Source organism: Opisthocomus hoazin, chromosome Z (assembly GCF_030867145.1).
Source record: "Opisthocomus hoazin isolate bOpiHoa1 chromosome Z, bOpiHoa1.hap1, whole genome shotgun sequence".
NCBI lineage: Eukaryota > Metazoa > Chordata > Aves > Opisthocomiformes > Opisthocomidae > Opisthocomus > Opisthocomus hoazin.
This window is the reverse complement of record NC_134454.1, coordinates 77,540,990-77,564,490: the sequence shown is the minus strand read 5'-3', so window position 1 is coordinate 77,564,490 and position 23,501 is coordinate 77,540,990. Positions and strand designations below refer to the sequence as shown.

Genomic DNA, 23,501 nt, shown 5'->3' with positions numbered 1-23,501 from the left:
AGACCGCTTAAGAAGAAATTACCAAAATGAAGTGGCAATTGTGTTTATAAAGATCTGGTTTTGATATGGGTATTTTTCAAGGTATTAGACTGAAAACTGAATCATTGTGAGCAACCCTAATGTCTCAGGTACAGACCACAGAGAAAATGTTAAGACTTGTTTGTTCCTGAATCTGATCATGACAGGGTTTTCTTCCATATAATTTCCTTGTGTGGACAAAACCTCACGTGGTCATATCAGCTTTGTGTCTGTTAAATCAGGCTCACTGCCTCAAATTACAAAATTACTCAATTTAGTAATATCAATACTGATATTACTAAAATATCAGTAACACACTGACATTTTAGCTCTTGCTAAGTTACTACAATTTCCAGTGGGCTCCTATGTGCCTTTCTTGGTCAGGCATGGGTATAGGCTGCCTAGGGAAGTGGCTGAGTCACTGTCACTGGAAGTGTTCAAAAAATGTGTAAAAGTGGCTCCTTGGGATATGGTTTAGCAGGCATGGTGGTGTTGGGTTGGTGGTTGGGCTTGATGATCTTGGAAGTCTTTTCCAGCCTAAGATTCTATGATTTCTCATCCACAGACATGGGAAAGAATCCATACACTTAAACCTGTAGAATTTCTCTCTGTTGCTGTAGCTACCAACCTGAAATCCCTAATGAGCAACAGGTTCCAGGGGAGACAGTGAATTTCAGTGGAAAGAAGATTCATGATAGCATTTATAGCTATGAAACTTCTCTCACTTAAAATCCAGAGAAAAATTATGCCTATGCAAAATACAAGGTAAAAAATGCTTTAAAATACAGAGCTCCAATGAATATAAATGAATGATATTACATTTCTTTCAGTGAACAATGTTACAGACTTGTTTCAAGGTGATCAGTAACATAATCAAGTTACAATTTGCTTCATTCATCTATCTAAAAAAAGGAAATACTGTACCTACCATATTCATTATAGTGAGGATATATGATTCCACATGGTCACTTCCATGATACTCAACCATCTTACTGTCTGCAACCACAAGTGTCTCCACCCATCGCTCCTTGCTGACAGAGCGCCGAGAAACCCTTCTGTCAGCCATATGATTTTGTTCCCATTTCTCCCTCCGATGCTGCTGCTTTTGGAAAAAACTGAGGCTATCTGGAAGAGTAAGAAACAACATCGACTTGAAAATATTTTCAAGCTTGATTTCAAGCATACGGTTGCAGCACTTGCAGACAGAACCACAGAATCACAGAATGATGTAAGTTGGAAGGGACTTCTGGCTGCCACTTATCTGACCCACAGCAGGGCCAGCTCCAAAGTGACACCACCCTGTGAAAGGCCCTGTCCAGCAAAGTTCTGAACACTCCCCTAGATGGATTAAACACATCCACACATTACCGTACTCAAACACCGGCGATTAAGGTGCAAGACAGAGCCAAGCTGAAAAAATTGAATTGTGGATGTCATTTTCAACAAATTTCTCCTCTGTGGTTTGGCTCTAAACTCTCTAATGACACCAGTTCATAGTTTAAGGTAAGAGATACGCTTTGTCCACAGGCAGCTCTTCTTCTCGGCAGGATGGCACCTTAAGCCCAGCGCTGTGGCACATCTGTGAACAGTTTGTTCTGTGCATGGAAAATCTCCCTGAAGAGCAGGGACACTTCACCAGCAGGTGTCATCTAAGTACCAGTTAGGCAGGTGGCCCTGGGCTCCTCAGCTGCTGTCACCTTGTCTGACAGACAGGTGAGACACTTAGCGCTGCCACTGTAATTTTGGGATCTGTGTATCTAAAGGCTTTTGAGAAGCAGTCTTTGCTCTGTAGAGTTGCTATCAAGTTTGGACTGCACTCAGTGAAGCTAATTACGCCACTCGTTCTAGCTTTGAATGCCAGCTGACTGTGTTACCAGGGAAATACCAGGGATGTAAATAACCCTAGGCCTGAAAAAGAAATGAGAGAAGCCAGTTTGACAGCAACTGGTGGCATTTTTCCAACCCAGCAGCCAGGGAAACACTTCTACAGTGCTGGGATTACTCAGGTCCTAGGAAGTATCAGGAGCGCTTGTTGCTATTACAGATACTGCAGTGGTCCTTTGGCATCTCACTCATGGAAGAGGATGTACTTATTCCAGATGGGGCACATCTGCAGGCCAGAAACACAGCTCCAGCCTCAAAGTGCTCACAGCCCATCCAGCATTACCCCCACTGCTGTCCAGCATTACCTTCACCTCCCAGCACTACTAAGTGTTGAGGGATAGTTACCCAGACTACTCTTCCCTTGAAGAATGGATGACCTGACAGCTAGGTCCCTTATCTTAAGTTCACACATGAAAAATATCTGTTGTCTTTGTCATGAACGCGCTGTTTGCCCTTCAGAACACCTAAGTTCAGCCAGAATGTATCAGGGCATCTTGCATCTCTACATGTGGCACCACTGGACTATTAATAATGTGTATATTACATTTTTCAGCATAAAAATGGATTGATATCTTGCTTTATTGTATACGTGTAAAAGAAGATGCACAGGTTTTTAGAAATGGTTTCTCTGAGGTCAGCCTGAAAGATGCCTAGAGAAAGAAATTGTGGTAGTGGTAACACATGACGTATAAAATTGAGACATGACCCATTAATAATAAAAACTGCAGCAGCCACATTACATACTTAGAACAGAGCTGCAATGCACAAATGTGCAGCTCCATTAGCTGCCACACACTGTGCTCAGCTAGCACTATGTCATGGCACCAGCTCACCATTCCAGTCAGCACCAGGCACACACCACCAAGAAGCACACAAACCTACAACCCTACCCCAGTCAGGTTCACTGTACTAGATGGAAACCTGCACCTCCCTGGACCACCTTTTAAGGGATACTGTATGAAGCTGAATTAATATACTATGCAGAATGTCATGTATTCTGTACTGTAGATTTAGACTATAATAAATAAATAAACAAATACAAATCATTGTAAGTAGATTTCTTTTTGCATGAACTGGTATTTGCATTTTAAAAGATGCTGAAAGTTCTACTTGTGAAGGAGCAAGAACTGTAAGATTTTTGACCTGCTTCGCATGGCAAACAGCATAAAAAAAGAACTGAATGCAAGAGAAGGTTGAATAAATGTAAATAAATTCCAATAAACATGTAAGCTTACAAATTTTACTATGCATACACTGTCACAATGAAGAGCCCAAATATATATGCATTTTCTTTGTGATTACCAACCCAAATAATTTGTCAGTGCCATCCTGTGCACCCACACAAATAAGACTCTGTCCTGTAGATACGCCAACTAGTAAAAAAGTTAGTGAATAAAGAAAACAAAGCTCCCTTCCTACCAAGCCAAGGGACTCAAAGAGAGACATACATCTTTTTATCTTAATAGTGAAGAATGAGCTGCATGGAAAAATAGCTTCTTGTCTACATGGAAGAATATAAACTGTGAGTAAAGACCAAAAAAAGAAAATGGGTGGTTTATTTGGTTTTGTTTGTTTCTTTGGGGGGGTTCTTTTAAGAGAAGCGAAATACTATCACTGCTATAACCTCTACTCTAACCCCACTAACCCAGGCTGCAGCATCAGTCCTGTTGTCTCCCTCAATCTTTGCACAGTTACTGTAACAGCCACCTGTATGAGGGGCTATTTATGAGCTGCATTCTTTAGTCTCTCTTGTATATTTGCATGGTTTTCAGCATTCTTTCTTCTATGAAGCACAGTTCTCAGTATGTACATTTTGAAGGGTTTTGTGCAGCGAAAAGCCTTCCCCACAGCTATCTGAACAAAAAATTCTGTTCAGACTCTGGTTAAGCAGCTTGTTTATGGCCAAATAAAACATCATGCCAGCTGTCAGGCTTTGTATTCACATCTAGCAAAGATTTTTTTTATTGTCTGGACAGGTGATAGCACTGGAGGTAAAAATGTGTAAAGCCATACAGGCTGCAACAGTGAACAAGACCCTGGGAAAAGTTTGGAGTCCTGGTTAAGCATGAGGCTATGTACCACAGGAAAGTCTCAGAAGAGATTCAAGTTGTGAAAATTAATGCCAGGTAGCAAAAGGGTTCTGCAGACAAAATTCTCTCCTCAGTGACAGATCCCCTCCAGTACGGGGATCTAACCTGGAAGGTTGCCATCTAAGGACTAGGTCCCCACTATGCTGAATCTCTTGGCAGCTTTTGTAGTTAGATGAAGCAGAGAGGGACAACCTCTTGGAGCTACACTAACATACAGGCAGTTATAAAGTAAGGTTCTACTTCTGCTTTTATGTCTCTCTCCAAATGACGATAGCCTTTGTTAAGCTTCTCACTCTGAAGTAAAATAATCTCACCTTGTTTTTACCTTAAATTAGCAAAGTGTTACAAGTGATATCACATTTGATGAGAAATCCCAGGCACCCTGTTGTCCAGGGATGGAAATATTGACCAGGAACCCACCAGCTCAGGAATACTGAAGAAGTGATGGATGCTTTGAGACCTAGTAACACACAGTGTTGAGAAAAGCCTGCCTTCCATACTCTTCCATCATAACTGCTGAGCAGAGCACACTCCACAAGTAGCAGAAGAGAGAAAGGGGCTACTTGAACCTTGAGGGCTTACATTTATTTTTGAGAAAGATATTACACAGGTAGCTACAGTACTGGAGTCCTTCGGCATAGAAATACAGGTAGTACTGAAAGTATACCCAGGACAGTTTAAGACTAAATAAAAAGAAAGTTGGTAAGAGATTCAGCTAACAAAGAGCATGAAATTCAAGCAGCAATACCTAGAAGTTTCTACCTGTTTTGGGAGGTAACTTTGCAGATGTGAGGCTTTTGTCAGAAAACCTGATTTAGCCTAATGAGTCTCATGCAATTTTCTGTAAGTCATCTGTGATATCCAACCATATCACTGCCTAACCAGGAGAAATGGTGATGATAACATTTTGTGAACTTCTAGTTAGATCTGGCTAATGGATTTCAGCAAAAGTGTTGTTTTTTAAAATCAAAATCCAAATTGATTTTAGTGAAAAATAAAAATGCCCCCTGAAAGTATCCATACAATGCTGCCTGAGTCATTCAACAACATACAAGACTCTCAACTGCCAGCTACAAGGAAAGACTTTAAGTTAACTGTAAGTCTCAACTATAAATGAGAAAATAGTATTGTACAAACTTCTCTAGTACAGGCAAAACTGCACGGCTTCTGTGTAAGAAAGCAAAGTTATATTCTCTCTTTTAGCAAATCAATTTCATTTTTCATTAGGTGACAACAGAACTATATTGTAATTTACCAATCCCTACTAAGAAAGAGCTTTCTAATCTTTCAGATGTAATATCAACAGTCTCCCTATGAAAAGCATTTAAGTTCTTCTTCACTTTGAACAACACATCCACTCAATATGCTGCTTGATTAGGGGTATTTGTTAATTTCTGCTTTTTTCCTCCCCAAACTCCCTTAAACTGATATGGCTCACCTCACTTGAAGACATCATGTGAGATTTCCATACCAAAAGTTTTCCATTTTTGTTTCCTGCAGGTGTTGCTTAAGGAAGAGTGCAGCATGCAGTGCAAGACAAGCAGACCTCAAGGTGCTACCTGCACACAGACACTTTTCAACACCTTTGGAGATACACAGGGTTTTGAAGAAGCAAGGTGAAAATGCCTGGAAATTCACAGAAGAGGAGAACCCAGCCTACAACTGAAGGCTGTCAGACAAAACGTAGTAGTACTGGTTTATGTCTTCACTTTCTACCCTTATCTCCTCTCTCTTTGCACAAGAGCTTTCATTTTTACCATTCTATATATTCACACTCAAATTGCTACATCTCCAGACATGCAGTATGAATGATGCCAGGGATGTCAGACTAATAAATCTCATGCCATTCAGAACTTGCTATGTTATGATTTTCCCTATAACATTCATTTCGTCTTTGTTCTAAGATATACCTTTAGTTTAAATATTAACAAAAAGACTATAGTTTTGGGGTAAGTTCTTCAAGAGGTCAATAAACTCTGTTGAAACAGAATCATTGTACAAAGGGAGATTAATAAACACATGAAATCATCATTAATAATATTAACTTAGCACTAGAAAGTATACACAAGTCCAACTATAGACTAAATAAAGGAACGGCTGAGGAGTGACTCAGCTAATAAGAATTAAAAGGACAGTAAGGCAGAAGAAGTCAACACAGTTTTCTGAAAAGTGATTATTATTCAATCAACTTTGGGCTAGATCTAACAAAGGACATGGGATTTCCCAGGACAGTGCTCTAGCCATTACACTCCTGGATAAAGATGTTGGGACCGTCCCCCCTTTCACTAATTATTTACAAAACTCAAATGTAGTAAGTGAACCCCTTCCCCTATTCTAACTATCTCTGCTGAAATAAATAAGGCAGCTGTCTAAAAAAGCTTAGAGAAACCAAATACACCATAAATTTTGTACACATAGTATGTTCTTACACATACAGCTGTGGTTACAAATATCCATTACAAAACTAGGCCTGGATGCTGACAACGCAAGAGTAAGGGCTCACATGCATTTTGGAAAACTTGTTGTAAAACAAGGAAGAAAGGATGTGCATTTAAGACCGAACAGGTAAACAAATCAGCTCTTTCTACAAGCATTTCTGAAACAAGCTAAGTTAAATCATACAAATGTTTTCCGAGTGTGAAGCGGTGTTTACCCAGGAAATTACTACAGCTATTTAATCACATACTTCCCCATGTCGACAACACTCAAGTCCCAACAGAAACAAGCACAGAGAATGAAAGCTTACAACTTTGCAAGCTTTGTTTAACATTCCTGCTGTCAAAAACACGAAGTATCAAACACTGGAGTCGCACCACTCCAATTCAGAATGAAGCCAGAACTGGACATGTGCTGACCGATGCACTTAATCAGGTGCTGCTGCTGAATGTGTCTGCTGCTCTTTACCACTTACACTGGAAGGATGGAATGATATAGTTTTGGGCCACCAGCACCAGGAGGTATATGGCAAACAATATTATGGGAAACAGCTACACATGGAGCTGCCTACATTTTGCAACCATGATTTTCCTTCCATCTGAATGTTCTGATCTTTTTCCCAGGGATTAAGCCCAAGTCAACAAGGGACAACAAGAAATTATAGCTGCACAAGATGCTGTTTTAGGACTACATTACTCAATGTCCTCTGAACTTTCCATGATCACTCAATTGGTAACTTCAGTGGCTGGTTCCTCTTATTTTGGTGAAAACTTTAACATGATGGATTAGAAGAACAAGGTGACTTTTCTATTAATTAATCTAGCACTTGGTAAAATGGCATCTGAAAACAACTTAACTTGCAGCACAACTCTATTTTCATTTGATGAAAACCAAGTATCTTCTAAAAACCAGAATACATTTCACTGTAAAACAAATTTGCAGATTAAAAATTCCCAGTAAGTTATGGTTATGTCTTGATGTCTGTTACCAAATAATTTAAGAACAGGTGACCTAAGAATGACAGAGAAATGCAGTTTGTGGGAGCCATTATGACACACATCAGAATTTAAACATATGGGCTTTATCAATAATTTTACTTCTTTTTATGTATCTGTATGAAAACTCATTTGCACGAAAATGAAAGTGAATAACTGAAAACAACATCCTGAAGTAGTTGTACCTGCACTGTCAGGACAGATCTCTTTTCCAATAAGGTTAAGCACGCAGTATCCAGAAGCTCTTGAATCAGACTCCAAGAATTTCTATTAATGTCACACAAATTTCGTTCACATTATAATGACGATAAACAAATTGGTTATTTGTTGGTGATCAGAGGTCACCAATCTGCTTAAGTCAGGAACAAGGCTAAAAGGCCACAGGGATTTTATTCTTGCGATACTCTCTAAGCTTGCATGCTGCAGGTAAGTTTGTGGAAGCACTACAGCATTCAGCAGTGAAAGAAAGGGTTGAAACTCTGCAAGGTTACATGTTTTGTGGAGCTTCTTGAGCATATGAACAGGAGGACAGTTACAAACCTGCAGGACCCAGCAATGTGCAGCACAGGTCTCTGGAGTGTCCATTGGATCTTCAAAGTTACCTGTGTGATTTCCCTACCTGGCACTCACTGCAGGCTGTCCTAATGCCATACTTCAAGAGTTGGTGAGAACATAGGAATGGTTGATGGAGAGAATCAATGCAAGGGAAGGTCCCAGAAAAAAACAAAATTATGCTGGAAGAGACAAAGAACAGGAAAGGACTACTAAGGATTGTATTCCAAGGATTTGGGCAGTGTGAATGATTTAGATGGCAGGTTTGCTCCTTGCATGTGGTGGGACACGACAGTAACACAGTTTTCAAGCTGTGCAGATTGCAGCCAGCCACTACAGAGACTTGAGAGGCAGCTGAAAGCAGCTTTCACCTCCTGGGCTTTAATTAGCATGTGTATGCAGCAGCGAGCTGCGTGCTGTACCACAGGGACTGGGGAGAGCCACTCCTGCTGGTGAAATGCCCTCAAGGGAGCTTAGGTACCCATGATTACATATTTAAATTCACAATACTAACTAAATCTAAAGCTGATGAATATTAGCAGTCCTCTCTGCAGGAAAGAATGCTTGAGCATAATCACATCTGGTTCAGGGACTCTAAGTAAACTGGTGCATTTCCCCATGCAAGCACTTTAACTCAGAAATGTTGTGCAGCTCCTCTTTCATCAGACATCCATTTCTGCATGGTACAGATAGCTGCTGAAGTCCTAAAATGAAGAAATACTTTGCTCTGTTCTCGAAGAGGACCACAAGCCGAAGCACAGCAAAGGAGGCAGGTATGTCAGCATAATGCTCTCCTCTGGTCCACAACATGTGCTTCCTTCCACAGTGGTCCATCCTTCAGCCAGGGTGGAAGTTTCTTGTGGTCTGACCAGGGATAAACAGCTGCAGAGTAGAAGGGTAGGGTTTGGAATTCGCCTTGAGGGAAAACAAGAGGCCTCACTTCCCGCTTGCAGTCTTGCTCAGCTCTCTGCAAATACCTCGAGATTTCCCTGCACCTCCCAGAGTGGACAGACTGCTGCTCCATACATGCAAGATGCCCATATTGGCTTTTTCTGCCTTCCAACAACTGAGGAATGACTCCCTCCACAGAGACACCCTTCACACAATCCTCCCTGTACTGTCACCATCACCACAAATCCAGTACACCCAGCACTATTTCGCCTGTTTATACTCCCCCATGCAGAAGAAACAGAAATGTTGGGTGGGTTTAAAAGCCTCCTCTAGGTCTCCAAGAGCAAACTTGTGCGCTACAGGAACTCCACTCTGGGTCATCGCTTCCCTTCAGTAAATACAGCAAAACCAGTCACTTGCACCTCTCTGTGCTTGCAAATGATCAGTACAGAACCAGCTGGGACCAGCTGCTCCTGCCTCCTCTCGTGGAGGGGTAGAAGTCAGAGGCAAACACACACAGGCAGCACAGAGAAGCCGTGAGATGTCACCACCCTGTGCTTTCCCAGCCTGCTGGGTTGTCCCAAAACAGGACACAGCCTCTCTGTGGGCTGCAACCCTGCTCCAGCTCGTAGTTTCACTCTCACAAAGAAAATTCCAAGCTAACATGAACTGAATCTCAGCAGTTTGTTTTGGAACTGCCTGTGAAAAGCATGGCTGCTGAACTAAAGCTATTTCACATCATCCACCTCTGTCCTCCTGCTTGTCCCTATGTCTTTGCACTCTTCTGAGTCTGTTGCCCTAACTGCACCTCTTCCCAAAACACCAACCAACTCCCTTTGCTGAATACTATGCAAGGTTCCTGCGCAGCGGCAACTCCCACAAACAAGCCCAGGCATCCTGAACTCCTCATGCCCTTTTTAGGGCCAGCTCTCTCTCCAAGTTAGCACCCACCACTAACTTGATTCCTCTCCAGGTGATGTGCTCTTTATTGTAGCATGGATATATAAAGAGACTCCTGAAGCTTCATGGAGCAAAACGGCACTCCATCCTCTCCAGTCCTTTCCTTCTCATCAAAAAAATACAAGAACTTGTGCCATCAGGCTTTGCCTGCTCCAGTAAGTTAAATGTAGTCAGGGAACAAACACACACAGGCACTGGAACTTGTTTGCTTACTCTGCTAAAGTGGATGGTTCCCGTTGTGGCCTCAGTAAGGGCCCATGAGCATGCTCTCAGTCAGTTATTGAGCACGGCACAGGAGCACGGCACAGGAGCGGACACAGGCCAGGAATCCCTCTAATAGTCAGGACCTGGCCACTCTGTTCAGGAGGTTGAAAAAATTTAATATATACATAGATCGTTCCATGCTACTTGGCAGCAATGCCAAAGAATACTTGAGTATTTAATTTATTAGCACAAATGCAGTCTCATTGTGTTGGAATAGTGTTTGCCATGAATATCTTCAGTGTTACAGTACAAGAGCAAATGCCAGCTCAGCACTCACCCTACAGGTGAAAAGTAATACTGTAAAGCAGAATATATAGTGTTCAGAATACCACTGGCATCTTTAAAACAAAATTATTCAAGCAAACATATAACAGAGGATGTCTATAGCCATCATATAAACTGCCTGCCTTTGCAGCTATTCTATATGTTTACAATGTCAGGTTTTTGCTACACATCCTGGCATTGGATTAGTATTTTCAGGGTCTTTTTATCACTCAGTTACTCAAATGTGTTCACATTTTTAGGAAATAATAGTTTCTATTCAGCTTTCAAAATGTACATCTTGAACTGTGATGTGTTTCAAATAATCTCTTTCAAGATGTCAGCAGACAGGCTACTGGATACCCATACGCATGGGAACTATAAAACTTAGCTGAAACCACCCCAACAGGCATCGCCTTATTCCTTGGCACTGCCACCACAGAAACCTTGGGCAGATTTCAAGAAGACAGATTCACCTACTTTAACTTTTCCAGATGTGAAAATAAGTCAAGAATTGAGCTAAAAACGTCTTTTCAAGACTGGATTTGGAGAGTTCTCCACCTGTAACATCACAGTTTGATTATAAAGCACTAGACAGAAATAGAAGATTTCACATCCAAACATAATACAGGTAAAAGTAGAAAAAAAAATGGTTCTAGACTGAGCTTTGTCTTCGTACATGCAGAATAGACCAGTTAAGAAGTAATTCAACTCCAGGTCCTAAATATCTAAGTAAAAACGTATGAGGATGCATTTACTCGTATAAATTAATGAAGCATCGATTAGCATATATGCAGGATTATTTCACTGGGCACTGGCAATGAGAATTTCTTGGTCTTATTACCAGTAGTTTAAAAATTGTCTCTTAGCTGCCTTGAAATCCTGACTTACAATAAAAAAAGACAGGAGAAAACTAAGAAAATAATGTAGATTACTTTCCTTTTTTTCTATACTTGATTTAGATCTATTAACGTAGAAGACAATCCCATTTTTTTCAAAACTTAACAGAAGGTATCCTCTATGTCAGCCATAGACCTACCTACTGTATGTGGTAGCCACATCAAAGAAAATGTATCATACAATTTTCTAGCAAAACACACAGAGGGAGAAGGAGGTAGAAGAAAAATACTCTAAAATCCAATATAAGATATTTGGAGGACCCCTTGTAACTTCAAAACAAAACTTTTTTTATCATGCAAGGAGCTGAACAGAAGGTCCATTGGTGTTCCTTATATAAATTGCCAGGCTTTGTGTTAGCACTGCATTTCAAAATTTTATTTAGGTCATGGATATAAACACATCACTTTTCACCAGTTTTTCCCCAGAGTAGTTTCTCACAGTTAATAAGTACTGTGCACTAAGAGGACTGAAAAACGGTTTTAAAAGCTAAAAAGCCAGACAGTAATCAGTGCTTTCCAAATACTCCAAAATCCTGTTGAAAAAACAGTGTCCTTGGCTGTTAAGTAAAGCAAAGACAAAACTCCAATTTGGTATGTGTATTAGCGATTTCATGTGTTATTGCCATTCTCAGGAATTCTCCAATGCTCTCATTCAACAAAGTGTACCTGCTCATTAGTTCAGCTAAGTGTAAGTTTACACAGGACAAACCAGAAATCATTGCAGTACACTGGACAAGGCACAGCAGACAGGCTGACACACCACAGAATTCAAGTCACTGTGCCAGACCCACCGGAGAATCGAGAAAAATTACTCAACACCGAGAGCCCCGTATAGGCACAACCAGCTTAGCAGTGCTCCCAGCGCCCTTCACCCACAGCAGCTTCTGCAACCCCATAGAACCACTTCCACACCCGGGAAGCTCAGCTCTGCACTCTGTTTTCCAGTCCCAAAGCAGCAAGCTAGTAACTAATTGTAAGCTCAGGAAGTTCTGCAGATCTAGAAGGAACAACTGCCTCTGCACCTTCCCCTGTGAGGGGGTATCAAAAATACTGTGCTGGATCATGTAGCGTGATTAGAGGGTGAACAAAGCTGACCTGTGCTTCCAAAATAAAGTGTAATCCAACACCTCCTGGTAAACACGTCTAGCTGACAGTTCTTCACCCCTTCCAGGTTGCCACTGTGCCTGTCCACTCTGATCTTGGCATCTCCAGATCTCTCAGAAATACAGCAATACCAAAGCAGTTTCCATATCAAAACCCAAGCCTACAGGAAAATCCAGAACCATCTCTAACCATTTCACCTGCTACCGTTGAGTTTTACTACATAAAAGCCTTGAAACAACAAACCAGTGTTAAGATGACAATAGATAGTAATATTCAGAAAGTGTTTATCTGAACTAACAGAGCAAACAAATATGTAATGCCATTAATTTTATAACAGAATTAATTATCTATTTTAATAGACTGCACAAGTCCTGATGTTTGCCTTCTAACATTACATTTACGTGATTTAAATTTCAACTGCTTTTTTCCCCCCTTCCTTGCTTCCTCTAGAATTCGAGAGAAGAAAACAGTACTTTTTCCAGACATCACTCAAAGCTATCATGACTTATTTTCATTATGAAGGGGCTGTGAGGAGCAGGATGAGCCATTATGGGGAAGCAAGGGTGAAAGCTGGAGAAAATGGCTGGATACTATTCCTTTACTCATCAGCCATCCTTAGAAACACCCAAAACAAACAGACACTTCCCTAAAATATTGTAGCCCATTCAATCTCTCTGGCACCATCATATGAGATGAAATTTGAAAGCAAGATGGGGGAGTGGACAGTGCTGGGTGACAGGTGTCAAGTCAGCAAAATTCTGTGCCCCATATTCCCCATCTCCCAATCTTCGTGCACCTGTCTGAAGACCTTCAAGCTGGAGACACGCCACAGACACAGAGGACAAGTTCCTATGAATGCACCATCCATCAGTAAGTGAGCATTCCTGGCACAGCAGTTTGTTATACATGGAAAATAGCCATTATAGTTCACCCATAATTCCAGATGTGGGAATTATGAACATGTGACTTGTTTAAAAAAAAAAAATCTCAGTTTTAAATGTTCCAAAGATAAATAAATGTAAAGTACCCCAACTAAATTAATGTATAATGTCTGTGTTGTAAAAGTGAAATGTCTACACACAGAAGGGGTCTTTGAAGTGGTAGTTAAACTATGCCTTTTAATTAGTCTGGTTTAAATTCAGATTACTAAGAGAGATGACAGTTTGGAATTAATCTTGAAACAAAATGCTATTCCTTCAAGGTTTGATACGATATCTTTAAGAAATCCTGCACATGCTGTAACCTTCTTGTCTCTGGGCTTATACAACAGAGTTTATTTGGCCTTTCTCTGGACCAGCTATTGTTTTTTCCAGTCCATTTCTCCAGTGTATTTAAAATACACCAATTCCACTAGCGTGCTCAAACAAAAAAAAACACATGCTAGCACTCTGAGTGGCCTCCTTGTCCTTGGCTGAGGCTAAATGTCTTGTATTTCAGATGATGTTAGTAGAGCAACACAGCCTTCAAAGCCTCAGCCCCAACCCTGCTGTGCTTCTGCTGCAAACATCAGCAGTGCAAGGGCAGCTCTCACAAGTAAGGACTCCCTCCTGGGCCTGGGCCTGAGAAGGGGCTGGTCAGTCTGGGAGCCGTTACCAGAATGAATTATGCTAATGTGACATCTTGAAAATCTCACACACATATTGCTTTTAATGTTTTCTATTCTTCAAAGCAGGTCCTGATAACAACGTTTTCCAACTTCATGACATTTTGAAAGGTGATTGTGGAGGTTCTCCTGCTCCAGCTCCGCACAAAGATTTCATTTGGCCTGATTAAGCCCCTGTAGAGGCACCCATGCACAGACAGCAGCAGTTGTAACCGCAGAGCACAGACAGCCCATCACCCAGCTACTCCGTCCTGCAACTGAGAGCTGGCAAAGGCATCTTTAAACTGTGAGAAAGAGCAAGGGGAAGAACAGCGCAAATGACATCGAGATGTCTGAGGGGTGGCAGCCAACAGTGTCTTTGCATGCGAGAGGTTAAGGACTCTTGCCACCAGCCACCCTGCCTGGGCAGTCCTGTTAGCTCACCACCATCTTGGGGTGACCAGTACCCTACTCAGCTCTTAATGAGTACCACTGCATGGGCTAAAGAATGTTTCCAGTTTTAGTCAGACTTTTGAGAGCAATTCTTTCCTTTGATTCTGGTTTCCTATCAGACACTGGTTATCAGGGCCGTTATAACCTGTTGGACGCCACAATCCCATTAATTCACTTTCATTTTTGTCGTGCATAGGGTGGCGGTTCTCCATTAACACCCCAGGGAGGTTGTGGAGTCTCCTTCTCTGGAGATATTCAAGACCCGCCTGGACAAGGTACTGTGCAGCCTGCTGTAGGTGACCCTGCTTCGGCAGGAGGGTTGGACTAGATGACCCACAGAGGTCCCTTCCAACCCCTACCATTCCGTGATTCTGTGAAAGGAGCTATTGAGGCTTCCACAATAAAATGCCAAGAAGTTTGAAAGTGTTTGCTTAGAACTGGGATTAAGCTTTGAAATTTGCACTCCATGGAAAGAGAATCAAGCAAAGCCCTGTCAACAGACTCAGCCTCTGTTATTTTCTAAATGACAATCTCAGTTTTCATTTCCAGAAAGTCCCTGGCTCCTCTTCTCTCCAGGTAGCCTTGAAAATATAAAGGTGTGTAAACACATGGAATCAGAAAGAGAGAAAAATGCAGAAGTGTTTGCCTGAAAGAAATATCCAGTTCACACACATCACAAAACACTACAATTAATTACAGCTTAAGGAGAGAAAAATATCCCAAAAATTGATAATGAAGGATAAAACCAGGTTACATCCATCAGCTGGTGAAGGGGCTGTCAGTAATCCATTCCCCAATGTTAAGGCTTTCTCTGCTTGGACAACTTTCAGCTGCCTGCCAATGTTACTGGCCTGGGCTTCGCAGGAAACTCCCTCCTTTTACTGCCCTTCTTCCCTGTTACCTCTGTGGCAACTGAAATTTCACCCCTCTCATCTCCTTCCATCTCCTCTGAGGAAGACATGACTGACAGAAGTACCTCATGATGGGCCACGGATGCAAACGGAACATCGAAAAGAAAATGCCATAAAGCAGAGAGTGGTTCAGTGAATACCTTACCTGGAGAATGTCAGGCAAATAATACAGAAAATGTCAGGAATGATCCCTTGTTAAAACTGCAGCACCTGAAAGAAGACTGATCCAAATCCAAACCTCCACAGAGCTGAGGGGAATCCAGACTTGGGGCTCAACTGACAGCACTGAAGATCAGAAGGAAGGAACTGGATTCAGCTTGTTTTAGAGCTCAGGCAGGCAAGAAACTTGCTGCTAATTCTAACTTTGGCAGAATGGAAGACTCAGAGTGAGGCTGTATTTTAATTGTGTTTTAACAGTATACAAAGTACAAAAATCTATCTCTGTGCAGCTTCAACTCAAACACTTTTTTGCAGCTGAGCAAAATATTAGACCAGACTTTTTTCAAAATTAGTACAAACCAGGCACAGAATTAGACCATTTTTTTGAAGAAACGAATAAAGGACATCGAAGCTTTGGACTTTCTGTTTTGCAGAGATTCTTTTTTGTGCAGTGTTTCTTGAGACAGATTAGAACGGTTTAGAAGAGCCTTCATCTCATTTAAGAGTCTAATTTATGTGCACAAAGACTTCATCATTAGTTGTTTAAAAAGGACAGGAACACGTAGTTTTTCAGCTAAGCCACCTGATTACACATTGCTTGCTGAAGTAAGTTGAAGTTGAATATTTGCAAGAGAAGAAAAGCACAGAGTATAGAAGAGATCATGGCAAAAAATCGATATTCTCTTTTATGCTCTTTCATATAGAAACCAGGACAAATACAACAAATGGTTCCACAAAATCTGCAAATAACTGCAGTATTTAAGGGCATCAACTAAAAACATCTCTTATACCTTTTAGGATAGCAATCTTCTGGCCACTTTTTTTTGCATAAAGGTGGATGCTTACTTCTGTTGGACAATTTCTTTTTCTAGAAAAAAAAAATGTATGTAATTCTGTATGATCTTTAAGTGAATAACGTCGTTCCAGTCTGTTATTTACATACAGGTTTTTCAGGACAGTTCAGAAATAACACACAGTAAAGAGGTGTTATTTACTAAGATACCCTGCAAGAGGTAATCTTTATGTAAGCACCAAGAAACTGAGGAACAAACCTCACACTACTAGAAGTCTTTCATAACAAATCAAATCCTGCTAGCAAGTCCCGTGGATCACTAAATCTGTGTTGAGGCATATCTTTGTTTTCAGTGACCAAACTGAAAAACAATTCACACACGAAGACCTGGGTCAGAAATGACATCCTGGGCTCCAAAAGCATCTCTGGAGTTGAGAGCTCCATCGTACACTCAGTAGGTAATCAGCAGTGCAGAACAGGATCTGTGCATCCCAGAACATGCCACTGGATAATTATGTGTGGAGTGGGGTAAGTCCAGACATGGGCCCACTTCTCCCTAGAGAGCTTACAGTTCTCTACAACATGGCTGAAGTTGTAGTGGATAGAAAAAAAATCTTATAATCTCCTAAGTCACACAGTTCCCTTGTTCTCAACCAATCATAAAGCTAAAATCTATGCTGAGAGGATGATGGTGATATCCTTTTAAGAACAATTCATCCAAAGCATTCTCTCCAAGTACACACAATGCATCTAAGTTCAAGCATATGATGGGAGCATGGAATGAAGAACACCAGCCTTAAGCAAGGAGTGGACAAGCTGCAAGGACACCGTGTTTCATGCAGAAAAACTGCGCTCAGACACCTGTTAAAGTGGGTCACGTACAATAGGAGGCTGCCAGAGGCTCATCAGGGACTTGCAGACTTCGGAGAAACTAATTGTGAACACTGAGCCCATATCAGTGCATTAGCCCCACAGCACAAGTCCAGCACTTCTCAGAAGAATTAGAGATCTGTGATCTGCCCAGAAATAATAAGGTAATTGTAGTTTCTTTTTAGAAAGTTCACAGAGAGTTCAGTATGACTGAGAAATCTGGCACTAAACAGACTGAAGGCTGAACAACTTTGCCAATACTATTCCATTAACGGGTCGAGGGTTCTGAGCAGATTTTCAAACCACTGCAACAAAAATGTTTCCTGAATGCAGCTTTCTGGGTTTGCCATTTCAACTGTGGAAATCAGGTTTACGATTGTTCAAGGCTAGCATTATCCTACAAAAGAGAAAGGGATGGCATGTGACATGTAACAGTTTAATTTTAAAGCTTGCTGTTGCTCTCCAAATCAATACTGAAGCAATTTAACATTTACATTACCAAAGTGTTTGTTTACCCAATCAATGGCAATACTCCAAAAGTGCAATAGCATCACACACAGTTTGATAAGGAAAGCTGTAGGCACAGAGCAAAAGCAGAATATATTCCTCTACAACAGTACACAGTTAGAAACGCTGAACTAAGTTCAGTCTGGATCCAGACTGAGACGCCTCAGTCTGATGAGTGGTTAAGCAAACTGTTTCAATGAAGACATGAAAGAGACCACAATCCACCCTTTAAACTACAAAAGAGCAAGTACAGTAATCAAGCATGGTGTAGTAAATACAATTTCTTTCCAGTGGCACAGGGACCGAACAGAAATACTCCACTGAAACACAGTGAAGCAGATTTTTCCCTTCTTATAGTTTTGACACGTATTATTTGGAAAATGGCCTGTCACAGAACTTTAAAATTTATTCAGTCATTGAGTAAGGAAGTGTATCACGTTTCTGATGCCTTTTGGTGACACTAAGTGACTACCATCACATTGTAACAACAATCTCCTGTTCCCACATTTTTCTCCCTTACCTCCTGCACAACACAAGTACCTATGAAAAGCACCTTGTTTCAGTTAGTTAGGAGCTAGTGAAACACTAAAAGTTAAATACCGGCAGAAAAGAGAAGATGATGAGAAAACATTCAGGGACTGGGAAAGCAGGTGTCAGCACTCTGCCAGCATGGAGCTCTCACCATCTCCCGTTCAGCACAGACTTTGGATCCACTTGTAGAAAGTTCTAGTTTTGACTCTGCACTCATTTAACCGGAGAGGCAGAATTGCACAAAATACAGCATTTTATTCCTTTCTCCTCTATCAATATTTCTACTGCCTCTAACTACAGCCTAGGCAGCTCCCAAGGACAATTCACCCCAAAAGTCAGATGACATCTTAGGATAAGATGAACCAGCCTTTGACAATGACTGTTCTACTCCACTAACTATAATATGAGCCAGCTTGAAACACAACTAGCTTAAATTCAAATACTTAACTGCTAGGCTACTCACGTTAAGAGATAACCTTATTCTGTGTCCTTAAAACCTGAAGTTCAACTAAAAGTAAACACATCTATTAAACATCTGCATGCTAATGAAACCTAGAATCCTTATTACTGCTTAGCAAGGCTACACATTTGTGCCTGCTCATTTGTTAGAAGTAACAGGATTTTTTATAGCAAAGTGAAATGAACACAGAAGTCTTCTTAAATTCATATGTCAGATGTTAGAAACTCAAAGTTTAGGATTCGTATCTCCCCGGCACAGAATCCAGAGGTCTTAGAAACAGAGGTGGACTTTTGCTTTTTCTGAAGAATGAAAGCTCAAGACAAGGAAAAAAAGTCTATCTTATTTCTGATTAGCTTCTAATAAACTCCAAAGAGCAACTGGAAAAAAAAAAAGTCTTCCTGAAACATGAAAGAAAGTTAGAATCTTCTGCTTTCACTTCATGAGCTTGTTTGAGGCAGAAAAAATCTCTTGATACCAGTTAGCAGCAATTGTTTCATGCACTGCTAGAACTAACCAGCTATCACATCTTCTTTTCCCAGATACTCCACCCGTAAAAAGTTAAATCTCCTGCTGCCTGCACAAGCCAGCACTCACTGTTTTCAGTTCAATGCAAACTGTTCCAGAGATGAGAGACACTCCGTGTACTCCTGCAGGCTGTTTGTTTCCTTGTTCCTGCTTTAAAATAGAGGTCATTCTGACTGTATGTATCTATTTTCTCTTTGTTCATGGCAAGCACCTTTTAAACAGGTTAGTAAAGCCTGTTCATGGAAAGCACAGCGATGCAGGCAGAAAGCTGCTCTTCCCTCTACACTGAATTAATCTCGGTTACTACAATTCAATGTGTCAATTTACCACCCTAAGAATAAGAATCTCTGTGTTTTGGAGAAACTAAGCAAATTAAGCTGAATAGTAATTGATGTGGTTAAATACAGGATAAATAAATACTGGAAAAATTGCAGCATCAATCTTTAAAAGATATGGAAGCTACACAGCATGCACCAGGGGTTGTGCCAGCAAGAAGGGCTGCTTACATCAGCCACAATGTTCTTCCAAGAAAAGATAGGCTGTCCTTTGAGAATAAAACAGTGTCCTGGGCTTTTTTCCCCTCCCTCTTCCAAGCAGTTAAACAAAGGACTTCACTGTCAAAAGCCAAGACTAACAGTTTATGCTGTACACTTGCAGGCAGAAAAATTGCAGAGAATCCTCTGGCAGTATCAAGTTAATCATCAAAAAGCAAGATCATGATTCAACAAAATCCTGCACTCAGACATAACCCTTATGAAGAAGAACAAATAACTATGGTCTGGAACAGCTTAATGGCATCCTAGTCACCTGTTAAATGAACTACGCCATCAGGCCATGATTCAAAAGACTTAAAAACAGTTTTGCAGAGATGATGTTGTTGTACTCCTTCAGCTCCCCTCATCCCTCTACTCATTTCACACAGCACCCAGCCTCTGCCTCCTCCTTCCCACCCCAGCTCCAGATGCAAACTGTTCAGTATAACATTTATAACTCCCCTGCTGACAAGGAGTTGGAGGTCCATGTATAACCCAAACTAATCCTAACTTCTGAACTGTGTGGAACTCATCTTTTAAATCTTTTCAATGCCAAAATGAGGGCAGAGCATATGACAACTTCTATACACCTAAAGCTCCAATGAAGTATTATCAGAAATCTATTTTAAAACCCTAAATATTTCTTTCCCTAGTCATGTATTACAGCCCACTGCAGCAATCACTGGGTTGCAGACAAAATAAACTCAGCTACCCTCCTTCTAAACCACAGCAACCTGACAACCTCACCAGTCCAAGAAGTCCATCTATTCGTACCATATCAGCCCCTCTGTAGTGCTGAGTCAGGAAGGGCTCCATTATGTCACAGCATTTTCATTCACAAACTTCACAAAACATCTCCATTTTGCAGGTCACAAACAAACAAATAACTTGTGGCAGACTGCATGAAAACAAACGTTAAGAAACGGGAGGAGATCTTTTCTTACTCTGTAGAAGGGCGGATAATACTTTCTCTCTTCCATTATATCTCAAAGCACTGTCGAGTGTTTAAGTTAACCTATCTTGAAAGAAAAGACAAATCCCCAAACCCATAGTTTCCTCTCCTGCAGGCACAAACAGTTAGAGAAGTTATTTATAAAGCTCAGGGTCACTTTTCATTTATCATTTTTGCTACTTCTCATACAGGTATCTAATGAATCAGTAATACAGCATCTTGCAATGTACAGTATCATAATGCTGCTTCAAGATTAGCACTCAGTTTTGAGTGCAGCTAATGACTGAGTCACCTGGCAGTTGCCCAAGCAGCAGTGGAAGTGCACAGCACAAACCTAGTTTTAATTTATATCATTTCTCACAATGCTTTTTCTCCAAATATCTGAAATTGTTAAGAATATTGCAAATTACAAACTAATTAATATAATCATTGCCAAAGCACAGGAATGTAACCGATGCCAAAGTATTACTGTATATAGATGAGACAGATGACAAGCAGGTTGGAGCCCGGAGATTCTTGCTATGGCAACAACCACATAAGTCGTGAGCAGGCTGCACAAGGCTTCTTCCAAAAGGCAACAAGACCCTTGCATTAAAAAGAGCTTGAAAAAGACTACACAGGAGGTCAGCACCATCTACCTAATCCCTTCCATACTAATTCCTCTCCTTTGATTTTGCCATTACAGCTAGTCTTTATATTCCTTGCCTGACAGACAGGTTAGTTCTGACTAAAAGATTACTATAACCACCACCCAACTTTGTCCACGGACTTGAAAGCACTCAGGTTTTTCAACCTTTCCAACAAAAAATCACCACTACATTTTAGTCTGGGCACACAAAGTGATTCCCAAGCATAAATCTTAGAAATGACTCAATTGCCTTACCTTAAGGTTAAAAAACCAAACAGGATCAGAGCTCAAATAAACAGAAGTAGACATTCTGTGTGATCAATCTCAGCCCACAAGGTAGAAATATTTGATGCTGAAAACCAGTTCCTACAAGAGGTCTGGCAGGCAACTCTTCATCAGTTATGCCCCAGCTTAGTGGGGATAAAGCTAGGGCTGAGAATACAAATTGGTCATGATGTGTAATCTGTAAAATACAATTTGTTTCTACAGTTAAATGTGAACTGTAAACTTAAACTGTTTTGCTTTACAGTGATCCCAAAAGGTATTACTCTGGGTCATCTGTGATATCACGTGGGTGTACCAGACTTCTAGCATCAAACTTAACAGCAAGAAGCACTTGAGGTCTTGAAAATGGGGAAGAGTCAGCCTTCCACCTTTAAAATTTATTTATGCACCAAGTATTAGTCAAAGCCTGTGTAGTGAATATATTTAGCCCAGAAAGCAAGAGTTAACTCACTTTCCTTTTTTGTTCCATATTTCACTTCTAACAAGAGCAACTGCTTTTTGACAATGCATAATGGAAACAAGAGATGACTCTGAATTCTTGTTGCTTCTACCCTTGCCAAAGAGCTGGCTACAACAGAAGTGAGATAACAAAACATAATGCACAAATTAAGAGTTAAGGCCTTTAGAGGAACCAATGATTGTTATATCCTGTCACACAAAGGGTAAAAATGTAATGAAGGAAATGCTTTCTTTTCCCCACGCACTTTTTCATGCCGATTACTTAACTTCTGACAGTCAAGCAGATTACTGCTTGACCAAAAGCAGACATTACCTCTAAAGGCCAACTGAGTCAGTTAAACATAGAAACATAAATGACAGTATATTACTTTGTTAATTCATAAGACACTCCCTTTGTTAGCCTGGAATATCATGAACTTCTTATTACCACCAGGCATAGTTTTGTCACATGATGATGAATAACATCAGAATAAATAACATCAGACAGGCAGTTTAAATTCAAAAGCCTGTTAGAGCAAACTCAGCCTAAGTGATGAAATCTCAGGGAAGCTATGCTCAATTTTTCCCAGCATCCAGGTACAGCCAGTCTTTTTCTGTCTCATTCTGCAGGACTTTGAAGGAAGATACAAGAGGTAAAAAGCGAGAGGCTGAATGAAAATAAGCAAGCTACACAAAGCAAATACACAGCATGACTGCTGGTATCTCCTACCTTCTCTCCATACTTAAAATGATTGCTTACAGATGTTATTTCATGCATAAAAGAAACCTGGAAGACAGTAGGCAAGAACATTTCCTCATTCTTCACGGGCAAATCTAAACTAATTCCTCTCATTTATCCCAGCAGTCATCAGAAAACAGAAAATCAGAGAACTGTCCTAGATTTAAGCCAAAACAGACATCAACATTAGATGCTCATGGTTTTTCAGCTTCAGGCTTATTTGTCTAAAAAGTAGATACATTTTTATTTGATGAAAAATAATAAGGACCAGCATGCACATTAATTCTTACGGCTTCCCCTTATCCTCACCTACCCTATAACACAGATGACCGAAGAGCTCCCCACTAGCCATCAGCTTCCCAGTTTCCCCCAGCTATCATTTCACACTGCTCTTGGCCAGCAAGCAAGAAGCGCAAAGCAGGTCTATGATCAGAAATACAGCAGGGTGAGTCGTTGCTTGTTTCGTTCATTTATCAATTGATATTAAACAGCAGTAAAACTTCAGCAGCAGTCATGACTGAGGATTACGTTTTCTACAGTTGTCCTTTTTTTTTCCACCCCTGGAAAAGAACCAGCTACTCTTTAACCATTAACCTGAGAAAAACAGATAGAAACACACCCCTGTGTATTCTGCAGCTCTATTTGTACATAACTTGGGCCCTATGTCATTTAAGTTATTACTCATGCTCCCTACCATTACTGTACTTTTTCTAAAGTTTGGTGCAGACTCACCTTGAAGGCCATCAGAGAACCAATGCAGTATCTGTAAATTTTTGGTATA

At 40.7% G+C, this 23,501-nt stretch overlaps 1 protein-coding gene across 4 annotated transcripts in view; it reads right to left on the bottom strand.

Annotated features, from left to right (window-relative positions):
• Positions 1-23,501, bottom strand: part of ADAMTS12 (ADAM metallopeptidase with thrombospondin type 1 motif 12) — a 170,386-nt gene that overhangs the window by 85,003 nt on the left and 61,882 nt on the right. For all 4 annotated transcript variants that reach the window (XR_012761860.1, XM_075410653.1, XM_075410656.1 and 1 more), the window contains one exon: positions 947-1,143. Coding sequence is in view for 3 of the 4 variants with exons in the window: in XM_075410653.1 (XP_075266768.1) it covers positions 947-1,143 (197 nt within the window). In the remaining variant the exon portion in view is untranslated. The remainder of the gene's footprint in view (positions 1-946; positions 1,144-23,501) is intronic.